This window comes from Petaurus breviceps, unplaced genomic scaffold (assembly GCF_028583685.1).
Source record: "Petaurus breviceps papuanus isolate PSGF00001 unplaced genomic scaffold, PetGlider_PUasm1.0 37, whole genome shotgun sequence".
Classification (NCBI taxonomy): domain Eukaryota; kingdom Metazoa; phylum Chordata; class Mammalia; order Diprotodontia; family Petauridae; genus Petaurus; species Petaurus breviceps.
Window position 1 is genome coordinate 11,278,059 of NW_027186296.1, and position 12,919 is coordinate 11,290,977.

Genomic DNA, 12,919 nt, shown 5'->3' on the forward strand with positions numbered 1-12,919 from the left:
CCCCAATTGCCCAGCCTTCCTCCCTCCAAAAAGCAAAACAAAACAAAAATAGTGGAGTTGGAAGGGGAAGGGTTACTACAGGCTCTAAGAAAGCACATACCATGTCTTAAAACAAGATCTACAACAGTGCCAGCAACACAATGGCTGCTTATCAGAAACCTGATAAAATTTCCTGGTTTTCATATGGGATTTTGTTGAGACACCAGTCTTGACAACCTGTCTGAAAGATGTCCCCGAAAGATAGATAACTCTACAGTCTCACCCAACACTCTTCTTTTTGGGTTCTGTTGACCCAGCTAGAGGATATTCTCTATTACCAACCTCAGCACTGTCCTTTAGACCCTGGTAAGTTGCCGAGGTTCTTCCTGATACTGTTTCCTAGCTCCTAGACTAATCATTGACCATCCCTTTTTTCCTAGACTCCCCTCAGTCAAGCTGTGGAGCCATTCCCAAACTTACCTATGAAGTCATTGAAACACTGGGGTTTGTGCTGCCAGTACACACCAAGAAAGTAGACAGGGACACCTGTCATCATGATAGCCAGGCCAGTGCCACAAACAACGGGCTCTGACCACAGACTAAAGACCAGTAGGAAGGCCCAGAACAGCAGGTAGATGACAGGAAATAGCAGGTTTATCTGGTGGACAGAGTTGAGATTCTGTTAGTCACAAAGTCTCATGAACACAATGGGGATCCTAGATACTAAGATGCAGAACATCTATATCCCCCCCACTGCTCCAAAGAGATCTAAATACTTTTGTTCCTTCTTAGGATTATATTAGGCATTTTCTTCAGTCTAATCTGTAGTCATGATAAGATTTATGATTCAGCCACAGACACCAGAGGACCTGCTGACAAACTACAGGTCTACCTAGAACTTTATAACCTTTGCTGTTCTTTTTGTTTAATTTTAAATATTTTTATTGATATTACTTTTATTTGAAATTCATCCTTTGCTCACTTCCTGAGCTAACAAAAAATAAAAAAGAGGGGAAAAAAGTTCAGCAAAACTAGCCAACATTATCAACCAAGTCTGATAAGGTGTACAATGTTCCACACCCAGAGTCAGAGTCTTTCAGCTCAACAAAGAGAGGAGGGGAATATTCTCTCTACTAGTTCCTTCAAAGGGACTCTGGAATCATGGGAAGACTAAAGTTATCTGAGGCAGAGGGTTTATCTGATAAAATGGTTCCAAAATATTTTCCAATAAACTGATCTCTCCCCTATTGGCCACACCCACAGCCTTCTACTATACGGGTAATTTGGATTACATTAAAAAGTTTTTGCACAAACAAAATGAATACAACCAAGATTAGAAGGAAAGCAGAAAGATGGGAATTTTTTCAGCAAGTGTTTCTGATAATGGCCTCATTGCTCAAATATGTAGAGAACTGAGTCAAATTTGTAAGACTACATACAAGTGTTTCCCCAATTGATAAATGGTCAAAGCATACGAACAGGCAGCTTTCAGATGAAATTAAAGCTATCTACAGTCACATGAAAAAATGCCCTAAATCACTATCAATTAAGAAAAATGCAAATTAAAACAACTCTGAGGTACCACCTCACACTTCTCAGATTTTTTTAATATGACAGAAAAGGAAAATGATAAATGTTGGAGATGGGGGAAAACTGGGACACAATGCATTGCTGGCAGAGTTGTGAACTGATTCAACCATTCTGTAGAACAATTTGCAACTATGCCCAAAGGGCAAACAAATTGTATATACCATTTGATCCAGCATATCACTACTAGGTCTGTCCATCAAAGAGATCATGAAAACGGGAAAAGGATCTATGTGTACAAAAATATTTATAACAGCTCTTCTTGTAGTGGCAAAGAATTGAAAACTGAGGCAATGTCCATCAACTGGGGAATGGCTGAACAACTTGTGGTATGAATGTAATGGAAGTAATGATAAAAGGGTGAATTTTATGACAGAAAATGCCATCCACATCCAGAGAAATAACTACAGAGTCTGAATGCAGACTATTTTTGGTTTATTGTGGCTTTTTCCTTTTGTTTGGTTTCTTTTTTCACAAAATGACTAATATGGAAATATGTTTAATATGATTGTTGTACAAGTATAGCCTATATCAGATTGCTTGCCATCTTGAAGAGGGAGGAGGGGGGAGGGGGGGCGCGGAGAACGGGGAAAAAAATCTGTAACTCAAAACCTTATTAAAAATGAATGTTGAAAACTATCTTTACATGTAATTGAAAAAAATAAAATGCTATTTAAATAAATAAATAAAAAAAAAGAACTGGGACTAGCTAGGATCCAGGTCTCCTAGTTCTCAAAGAGTTTCCAGATATAAATGTGAAGGCTAAAAAAGGAGCTTCTCAAAGAACAGAGGGGGATTTGTGGACAAGGGCTGCTCTCAGCCAGAAAAAGCTGAAGGACAAAGGGGTTTGAATTATCAAAATCTTACCTTGATTGGGCGAGCAATATTAGGTTGTTTCCATCGCAGGACAATTTGCCCAGCAATTGTGACACCATAGAATAAGTAATTGATGAAGCCTACATAGTTGATAAGTGTATATATGTCACTGGTCACCAACATCAGCAGGGTGGAGATACACTGTGAGGATGAAAAGAAGTTGGTTGAATAGTGGTCTGAAAGGTGTTTAGAGTCATTCAGTTAGAAGGAACTTCAACAGATCTCCTTAATTCCTGATAGCCTCAGAATCTAAATGATGCCACTTTAGAGATACTCAGAAAATTCCTTTACCTCCTTCAATAAGCTGCTCCTCTGGCCCTCTAGGTTAGATATTTCTTCCTAATAACTTACAGCCTTCCTGTTACAACTGATGAAATTTTTTTTTCTCTTGAGTAGAGATGGAGAACAAATCATTAGCCTTTGTAAAATACCCTTTTCATAATATAAAAAACAAACTAGTCCCTTTCATCCTTGTTTTCTCTCAGTTTAATCAATTCAGCTCCCTTTATACCTTTCTCATTGGTTGAGTTTTCCAATCATGTTTGCCAACATGTTCTTTCTACTACCCTTGGATGGAAGAGTCCAGTTCAGTGTGGGGTATCTGATCAATATTGAGGGTAAAGGGAGGGCATTTTCATGTTTCCAACAAATTAAGATTTATGACTGCACCACATTGTTGATTCATTCGAGCACTGCTTGTGATCCTCTAGAACCCTGGCATCATCTCCAGCCCCACTTACATATCTATATCCTGACCTATTTGGTTGTCTTTTGTTCTTTTTACTGCTACCTTGTCTCTGGCTACATTGAACTGTATTCTGCACATTTCTGACCAAATTTCAAATAACCTAAAGTAATGTTCCATTGTACATTTGGGACATTTTGAAACAATTCAAAGAAGCAAATTCAGAGAGTTCTTTGTTTCTTCCATGGAATCCCTCCCTCTAAATCTCCCTTCTCTGGAAATGATGAGCAGGATGCTCTAAGAGAAAACTGGAAAAATTTATACGAGCTGATGCAAAATGAAATGTACTGTGTACAAAGTAAGAGCAATACTGTAGGATTATCAGCTGTGAATGATGTAGCTATTCTCAGCAATACAATGATCCAAGACAGCTCTGAAGGACTTATGATGAAAAATGCTATCCTTTACTAAAGAAGTGATGGTGTCTGAATGCATATTGAAGCATGCTTTAAAAAAAACAACTTTATTTTTGGGGGGTTTTTTTTTTGGGGGGGGGGTCTATGTTTTCTTTCACAATATAACTATTATAGAAGCATTACATGTTTTTTTTGCTTATTTTGCATGTTTTGCATGACTACACATGTATAACCTATATTGAATTCTTTGTCTTCTCAAGCAATGGGGAGTGGGGGTACAGAGAAAGAATTTAGAACTCAGAATTTTAAAAATTGTTTTTACATGTAACTGGGGAAAAATAAAATACTAAACAAACTTAAAGAAATGTCTGTTCTCTGCCAGATGTTTTTAGGTTTATCAACTTACCTACTGTCCACTACTCCCCCCCTCCCCCCCTGCCCCAGTTTGGCAGCCTCTTTTTAAAATCTGCTGATAATATAGCTAAAGTGTATATAGAAATCTAGTCTACAAAGGACTTTACAAACATCACCTCATTCTGTACTCACAACAACCCTGGGAGGTGAGTGCTATTATTACCCCCATTTTAGAAATGAAGAAATTCAGGCAGGTAGTGGTTAACTTGTTTGTTCAGGATTATATAGCTGGGGTCTGAGGTCAAATTTGAACTCAAGTCTTCCTGATTCCAGGTCCAGTGCTCTGCTTCTAGATGTCAAGTCTTTTCATAATTGAGGATATTTCTGTTCTCTTTGATATCAATAAAAGGCAGTGTAGGGTAGTGAGTAGAAGGATGTTCCTCAAAGCCAGGAAGACTTGAATTCAAGTCCTGCCCCTTATCACTCATTGGCAACTCTTTAAGACAGTAATTGGCAGAAAAAGTGCTGACCTAGATTAGTGGAAGGAATTTCCTCACCTTGGAGTTCCCTATACCAATGAATTCACAGGTTTAGAGCATGCAACATCATATCAAATCAGTTACAAATCAATATAATTCAACAGAAAAGTAGAAGAGGGTGATGGAATGGTATATGTGAAAGATTGGAACTGGCAGCTCAGATACTAATGAGAACAGGATGGGGCAGGCCCACACAGAACAGAAGTAGGAACATGGAGGAGAGAGCTAAGATTGGGTGAGCAGGCCAAGGGACTAACTGGTCCTTACCGTGAACAGGAGAGCAGGGATGGGAGTGCAACGTTTTATATGGATCATGGCCAGCACACTGGGCAGGTGGCCCTCCCGAGCTCCAGCAAAGAATAGTCTAGTAAAGGAAGAAAAAGAGTAGGGGTCTGGCATGAGGACTCTGTTTCCTCTGAGACCAGCAAAAGAAGGGTAAGACTCTAGCACACCCAACTCCCTCCCTTTGCAGCGTGCACCATCCTCAGCCTTCCCCCAAAAGGGGTCCCGGTATATAGGTTCTTCCCCCGTCCATGCACACACATATCACCCAAGACATATACACATACTGGCTTATTTATCTCTGCATGCTAAAACAGAGGCCCTGAGTGACCTGGCAACACCTGGTGTCTGGGGTCTAGGTTTTTAATAATGGACACGCTATCTTCAAGTTGGAAATCTGCATGGGATTGGAGACTGTAGTAAGAGGGGATGGAGGGAGTGAGAAGGCCAGCTCAAAGCATAGGCAGAGAAGGCAACTAACTACCTACCTGAAATAATTTCAGGAACTGCTGGAAAGGTCATCTCCCTAAAATATCTTTGTGTACTTTGTCATATTTGTAACTATACTACTTTTTCCCCCTTTTATTGAAAGGACAAATCTCTTTGGAATAGAAGAGAGAGCTCTTAGTTCATTAGTCACTTATGCTTTAGTTATGAATATTGGCCAAAGGGAGGAGGAGATAGGGAGAAGACCCAGAACTAAAAGTCCAGGACTACTTTCAGTTCTGTCTAGGGTCCACACTGGGAGGGGTGAGGGCGGTGCTGACCAAGGATGGAAGCCCATGAGTCAGTCAGTGGGTCAACAAGCATTTATTAAGAACTTATTATATGCTAGGCATTGCACTAAGCACTGAAAATATATGGTCCCTGCTCTAACGGGGTCAGGTCGACACACATGAGCATGTTTGCCAGACTTGTACAGATGAGAAGCATATAATCTGAGATGTGACACCAGGAACCCTCTGCCACCAACTGCCTTGGCCACTCTACCCCACCCCATGCAGCCCATACAGGCCACCTAGGAGCACCTCCTGCAGGATAGTGTCATGCGCCAAGAACAGCCCCAGATACAGCAGAGTCTTCATGCACAGCTTTATGTTGGCCTCTCCTAGTTATGTATCTAATTACCACCCCCCCAACCCCACTGCTATCTATTATCCCAGTATCCAAATGTAAGGCTGCTTAGAGACAATCCCTGCTCTATAGCTGATGACAAGAGTGTTTCACACCCACACACACTTTCACAACTTGGCAAAGAGCCATCCATTCCAGACCTGAAATGAAACCTTCTTAAGGAGAAAGTGAACAAACGAACAGAGAAGGCCGCATTAGAGGTGAGTGGGTGAGAGAATGTCCCACCCCTGGATGATGTGTGCAGATGACTAGCGCACACATACATTCCCTGTCACTTGCATGCACACACACAACTACACCCGTCCACGTGCATCCAGATGAGCCTGTGTGACCGGCCTGGAGGGACAAACCCAGCTCTAAACTGGCTTTAGTCACTTTCTCTTCTAAAACATCCCAGAGAGCCATGATGGACAGGCTCTCTTCCAGGCTTCTGCAGCTCCTGTTTAACAGGTTGCCATGGGTGAGTGTCTGATGTCCCAGTTACAGGAATGGTACCAGGACTCTGTACCTTCTCTACACAATGCCCCCCCATACATGGCACCTCTGCCCTCTCATGGGAAATCCTGTCTCTGCTGGGGTAGTAGTGCTATGTTGGCTGCAAGCCAGGCCAAGTTAAGCTCAGAGGCAGCCCAGTCAGTGAGCTACAGCATGTGGCCTCCCCGACTACATGACTGAGTTGGATTTGGGGATGAATGGTCCCCTGAGGCTCTGGCCTTCCCAGGATCACTAGGTGGCCCACTTCCAATCCAAACCTTGAGTTTTGCTAGAACCCTTCCTGGCCTCCCTGTGGCATTCAGTTCAAGGTGAAGAAGAAGGGGAGGAAGATGAATCTTCTTTCTCTTGTTCCTCCTCACCCTCCACCACCAAGTTGCTCTAATGTATACTCGGTACTTTAGGCTTGCAAAGGTCCCAGCAAATACCAACTGGGAAGCTGGGCTAGGTGCCTGTATAGCTTCTTGCCCCCTTTCCCTGTATTTCCTTTGGTTCCTCAAAGACAGTCAAAGGTCTGGTCCTGGAGGATCCAAAGGAAGGAAGGCTTAGACTTTGACCCTTTCCCTAGGATCACAGACATCATTTAGTTTAAACTCCTCACTTTACAGATGAGGAAACTGAGGCCTAAAGAGGTTAAGTGTCTTATTCAAAGTCAGTAAGGTAGTAAGGTAGTAAGCGGCAGAACTGTGATGAGAATCCAGCTGTCTGCTTCCACATCCAGTGGCCTTTTAAAGTGCAGCACTCAAGAATCAGGTCTTCCTCTCTCCCTGTCCCCTCACAGGGTTGCTTTTCACTTTTATTCATCAGCAGCTGAAGGCACAGACAAAATGGACCAAGGAAGCCCCAAGACTTTTCTATCCCCTAATGGTCATCAAAGCTCAGAATGAAAAGGGCTGGGGACCAACCCCACCTCTTTACCAAAGTGGGTCCAAAATGGCAAAGGTGCTTCTCTTTCTCCACCCAGTGGTGGGAACCTTAGAAATTACTGCCTGTACACACTCTCTCTCTGTCTGTCTCTCTCTCGCCTCGACACCCCAGAGGCACATGCCTCTCTAGAAACCCACAGAAATATACAGACATCAAGAATTCACACAAAAAAGGGTGGCTAGGTGGCACAACAAATAGAGCACGGGCCATGGAGTCAGGAGGACTGAAGTTCAAATCTGGCCTCAGACACTTAACACAAAAACTGGCCATGTGACCTTGAGCAAGTCACTTAACCCCAATTGCCCTACCTTTCCCCGTCCAAAAAGGGAAAAAAAATCCACAAAAACACACTTTCACATGTCATATGCACATTAACCAACCTGGATTTACAAAAACGTGGGTATATACGCACATGCAAACACACACACACACACACATTTTTGCACACAAAGCCATTTACACAGCCAGGCTCCCCCTTCTCCCCCCAAACAATGTTGTGGCTGCACTCACCTGGAGGATGTAAAGAGAGATCCATTGACTCCACCGAATGTGGACAGAGCGACTGAAATGGGCATGATCCAGGCCATGACGCCGAGAAGCTTCTCTCCAAAGGTCTGGAAGAGGAGACAAGGGACAGGTGGAAACTCTGTGCTGAGGTGACAGACAGAAGGGGCACTGCCTGTGTTTGCCCCTCTTCATGTTGCTTCCTCCTTGCTTTTCTCTCCCTCCACTGTTCCTGTTCTTCACGTAGTCCTATCCAGCTCCACAGGGTGCTTGCTGACTGGACCACTACAAACAGCCCTTAGCACTCCCTCTCTAGGTCCAAAGTTGCCCACAAACCATCAGTTGTCAAGCACAAGCTGTTTTAAACACCATATCTCTGGCAGGCATCCCTTTCTCTTCAATTCACATGGCTATACCCAAGTTCAAACAATTATTACTTCTCCTCTAGATTATTATAATAAGAGCTAATATCATATTTATAAATATTTATTATTATTAACAATAGCTAGCACTTATGAGGCAGTTAGGCAGTACAGTGGATAGAGTGGCAGGCCTAGAGACAGGAAGACCTGAGTTCAAATACAACTTCAGAGATGTATTAGCTGTGTGACCTTAAGAAAGTCACTTAACCCTGTTTGCCTCAGTTTCCTCATCTGTAAAATGACCTGGAGAAGGAAATAGCAAATCACTCCAGTATCTTTGCCAAGAAAACCCCAAATAGGGTGACAAAGAGTCCAGTAGAACTTTAACAACTGAACAGCATCAAAGCATTTTTAAGATTTGCAAAATGCTTTACAAAGTGTCATTTTAACCTCACAACAAAGGGGCCAGAGGACCCATGAGAAAATCTTCAAGGAACCTGATCTCCCACTATTTTGAACACAAATTCTTACCTAAAATCAGGTAAGGGAGGGAGGCACTATTACTGTCCCCCATTTTGCAGAAGAGGAAACATACACAGAGAGGTTCAGTGCCTTGCCCACAATCACACAGACAGACTATATCTAGGCTGGATTTGAAGTCCTATCTTACAGTCTCATGTTCTCAACAGGGCCACCTAACTATCTCTTAAGTGATTTCCCTTGCCTCTAGTCTTTCCTGTCTCTAATCTACCCACTATATAAATGCCAAAATAATCATCTTAAAGCACAAGTGTGACCATGCTGCTGCCCTGCTCAAGGTTAAGACTGTCTAAGATAAAATACAAACTCTTAAGCTTGGCAGTTAAATCTTTTCAGAACCCACCTCAGCTTGGCACTCATTTCCTGTCTTCCTGCCTTTGCACAGGCCATTCCCCTCCACCCCTCCAGCCCCTCTAAGGCATGAACTTTTCACCCTTGCCTCATAGAATCCTTAGTTTTTTTTCCAGGCTCAGCCCTTGTACCATCTCCTAAGATAAGGGATTCCAGCCACTAGATATTATCTCATCAATACCCTTATCTGCTTACTTTTTATGTCTATCTCTCCCTCCCGGGAGAATGTAAGCTACCTGAAGGCATTTCATTTTGTCTCTATATTCAGAGACTCCTGCAGTATCTTGCACAGAACACACACTTAATAAATGTTTGCTGGATTGGATTGGAGAGGATAGGCTGACATCAGACTTTACTCCTAGTGGAGAAAGAGATTTAAAAGGATGCCTCTTCTAGAGATACATAGGCCAGAGACCCATAAAAACTCATTCAAGGAACCTGATCTCCCACTATTTTGAGCCCACATACTTGGCTAGAGTTAGGTACGTGAAAATCTTCTCACTGTTCAATGAACCAGCCATGCACATTTCTGTCTTCCAGCATTCACTCTTATGAGAGGAAGCATGGTGAAGGGAGTAGAGATCTGATCTGGGAGCCAGAAAGGTCTGGGTTTAAGTCCTACTTCCGACATGAACTGATTATTACTTTTGCGCAGCTGGGAGGAACAGATACTGACCTGCTTTGGTAGATCTCACCAGGAGTTCCTTGAAACCAGTGATATCATAGATCCAGACCAAATGTTGATCCAAATCCTAGGACTGAACATCTTCCTCTTTCCTGTCAAGCCATGGATGACTTGAAGACCCAGTTCAGGTCCTACTTCCTCCATGATTCCTTTTCTAACTACTCTGAGTATCAACTAACACTTCATTTCATTGAATGTTTATTGAATACCTGGCCTTGGGTCAGGCACTCAGGATGCAAAGATGAAAAAATGGTATATAAACCCTGACCCTCAAGGAACTTACAATCTAATGTAAAAATTACAATACAACTTTTACTTTACTACACTGATCCCCTCAAGAGTCATTTCTACCCCTTCTCCTTATCCCTTCCTACTCTCCTTTTTTTTTTTTCTTTCAGCAGTAGACTGGGCCCCAGAAAAATGATCTGGCAAGGTCCAATGATAAGACACATAAAGGAAAAAAAAATCTTCCTCTTTTGAATCTGTGCAGCACATAGAGTTCACATGGCACAATTTGCCACTTAATTCTATATTTTCTTATATAATGCCTACACTGTCGTTTCAAATGTCAGAATTTCTCTTTCCCCAGTAGATATGAAGTCTCATCTAGACAGACTGGCTTTCTCTGTCCCTCACCCCATGTCCATGGCTGTCCTCCCGTGCTTAGAAGGCATACCCTCCTCACCTCTACCTCACAGGATATCTCTATTCCTTTAGAACTCAGTTCTACAAATACCCTCTTCTCTCCTTGACTACCTTATTTTAACCACTTCATGTTTATCCTGAATGTATGTATGTACTTGTCCTTTCTCTTGTTAGAATGGGTCAGTGAGGGCAGAGTTCTCATTTCAGTTTTTTTATCTGTATTTTGAGGACCTAGGACAGTACCTGGCACACATGTTTAATAAATACTTGTTCGTTGATCAAGGGATAGACCATATCTTAAATTTCTTTAGTAGGTGACACAGATCTTATCCCAATATGGCCCACCCAATGGGATACTCAGTTAATTTTTGTGGGCTAATAATTCAGGGATCAGAAAATTATAGTCTGGGTCAAGGTATTTTAAAATATAAAGACAGCCTGCAGCAGGCCACATTTGGTTACAGTTTGTTTACCCTTGCTATAAAAGCAAATGAACTGTTTGGGGAAGGGAAGAAAATCCATGAAAATTAGGTGACTGGCTGCTGAATACTTTTTAAATAAAGGCTCACAATAGAGCATATTCATGATACAATTCTCCTTCTCAGGAGATTAAAAAATTGTTGCTGCCGGTCCCGATGTAATCTCATGAGGAACAAACCATAAAGGAGCAAATGATGGGTTTGAAGGCTCCAGATATCACAGACTCTGTCCTATCTGGAGATAAACAGTCAGGCCTGTTTAAGGATAGCAGAGATGATAATTTGCAAGATTTTGCTACTTTGGACTGGATTAAAATCTATCCTACCACTGACTTACTGGGTGACCCCTAGGTGATCAGTAATTCAGTTTTGTTCAATTTCATTCAATCCAACAAATATGTATTAAGTGTCTTACATGGAAGGCACTATGCAAGACTATAGGGATTACAAAGACGGAAAGAAAATGAAACCATCCCTGATATAAGTAATGTTGCCATGATCTAGATTTTTCATTTCTCTATGCTTCAGTTTTCCCATCTATAAAATGGAGAAAATCATCCAAGCTTCCTACCACCTCAGGATCTAGGTTGAGCACTGGGCCTAGAATCAGGAAGACCTGATTTCAAATCCAGCCTCAGATAATCACTAGCTGTGTGACCCTGGGTAAGTCCCTTCTTAACCTCAGTTTCTTCAACTATAAAACAGGGATAATAACAACACCTACCTTGCAGGTTGTTGTGAGACTTAAATGAGATAATCTCAAAGAATTTAGCACAGAGCCCAACACATAACAGGTGCCATATAAATGCTAGCTATTGTTATCATGACTGTTGTTAGCCCAATTGTGTTTACAAAGTGACTTCATTTAAAGAATCAATTCCTCTCCGCCTTCTGAGAAAAGAATTAGGCAATGTTACTGTAATGATGGACTGCTCCTGTCACAGTATAGTACTAGCAACTACTGTTTCATGTGAGTAATGAATTCATCCTTAACATCCTATGCTGACTGACAAGACAGGGCCTAGACAAATCCGGAGAGGGTTCAATAGTCACCCCCACAGCCAATGGGTTGGAAAATGTTTTTATAAGGAAAGACTGTGAGAAGGAGCTATTATTTAGCTTGGGGGAAAAAGGCCATGTGGGGCTGTATAATAACACTATTCAACTGAAATGTTATTGAGAACAACTCAGTGACCTCAGTGACCTCATTGACCTGAGTCAATCTCTAGGGACAAGCCCATGGCTAGGGGACTTTGATTAATCAAAAGGAAGAATTTCCAAACAATAAGGTCTGCTAAAGATTGGAATTGAATACAGAAGGATATGTGGCCCTCCCTTTTCCAAAGGCCTTTAAAGATAAAGACAGATTCCATCTAACACCCAATGGGTTTGCCCAGAATGGGATGAATCATCTATTTTCTAGCCTTGAGGGATTAAACCTTATAATCTCTTCTAACCAAAAAGCCAAGAGAACTTTCTCTTCAGTGTTGGTTATTTACCCTCACATACTTTTCCTCTCTTAAGAGGGGTCAAGGATCACTCTTTCTAGAAGAAATAATAAGTATTGGGGAAGATTTCATGACTGTCTTAAGAGTATACCCTTCAGTCCAGGCTCCCATGGGCTTTATTCATATAATTACAGACTTTAAAGTTGGAAGGGGACATTAAAGAGCTAGGAGTTCAAATCCTGCCTCAGATACTGACTAGCTGCATGACCCTGGGCAAGTCACTAAACCTCTCTGTGGCTCAGATTCTTCATCTGAAAAATGAGCTGGAGAAGTGAATGACAAAACACTTAACAACAAAATGGGGATAATAGCATGCACCTCCCAAGGTTGTTGTGAGGATAGAATGAATTATCTATGAAGCATTTTTGCAAACCTTTATTATTAATCGACTCTTCACATACTACAATTGAGAAAGGAGAGGACAAATGACTACTCTTAAAATTATACAGGTATTAATAATCTGACAGTTATATATAGCACTTACCACTGCTATACAGTTTATAATTATTGCCTACTTTAATCCTCACAGCAACCCTGGGAGGCAGGTGCTACCATCATACCCATTTTACAGATG

At 41.7% G+C, this 12,919-nt stretch overlaps 1 protein-coding gene across 1 annotated transcript in view; it reads right to left on the reverse strand.

Moving 5' to 3' along the window:
* SLC7A8 (solute carrier family 7 member 8) overlaps window positions 1-12,919 on the reverse strand; it is an 82,493-nt gene that overhangs the window by 3,767 nt on the left and 65,807 nt on the right. Inside the window, exons 7-10 of the mRNA XM_069097837.1 lie at window positions 7,782-7,885; window positions 4,704-4,800; window positions 2,434-2,583; window positions 460-637 (exon numbers count right to left, since the gene is read on the reverse strand). Coding sequence (XP_068953938.1) covers window positions 460-637; window positions 2,434-2,583; window positions 4,704-4,800; window positions 7,782-7,885 — 529 coding nt within the window. The remainder of the gene's footprint in view (window positions 1-459; window positions 638-2,433; window positions 2,584-4,703; window positions 4,801-7,781; window positions 7,886-12,919) is intronic.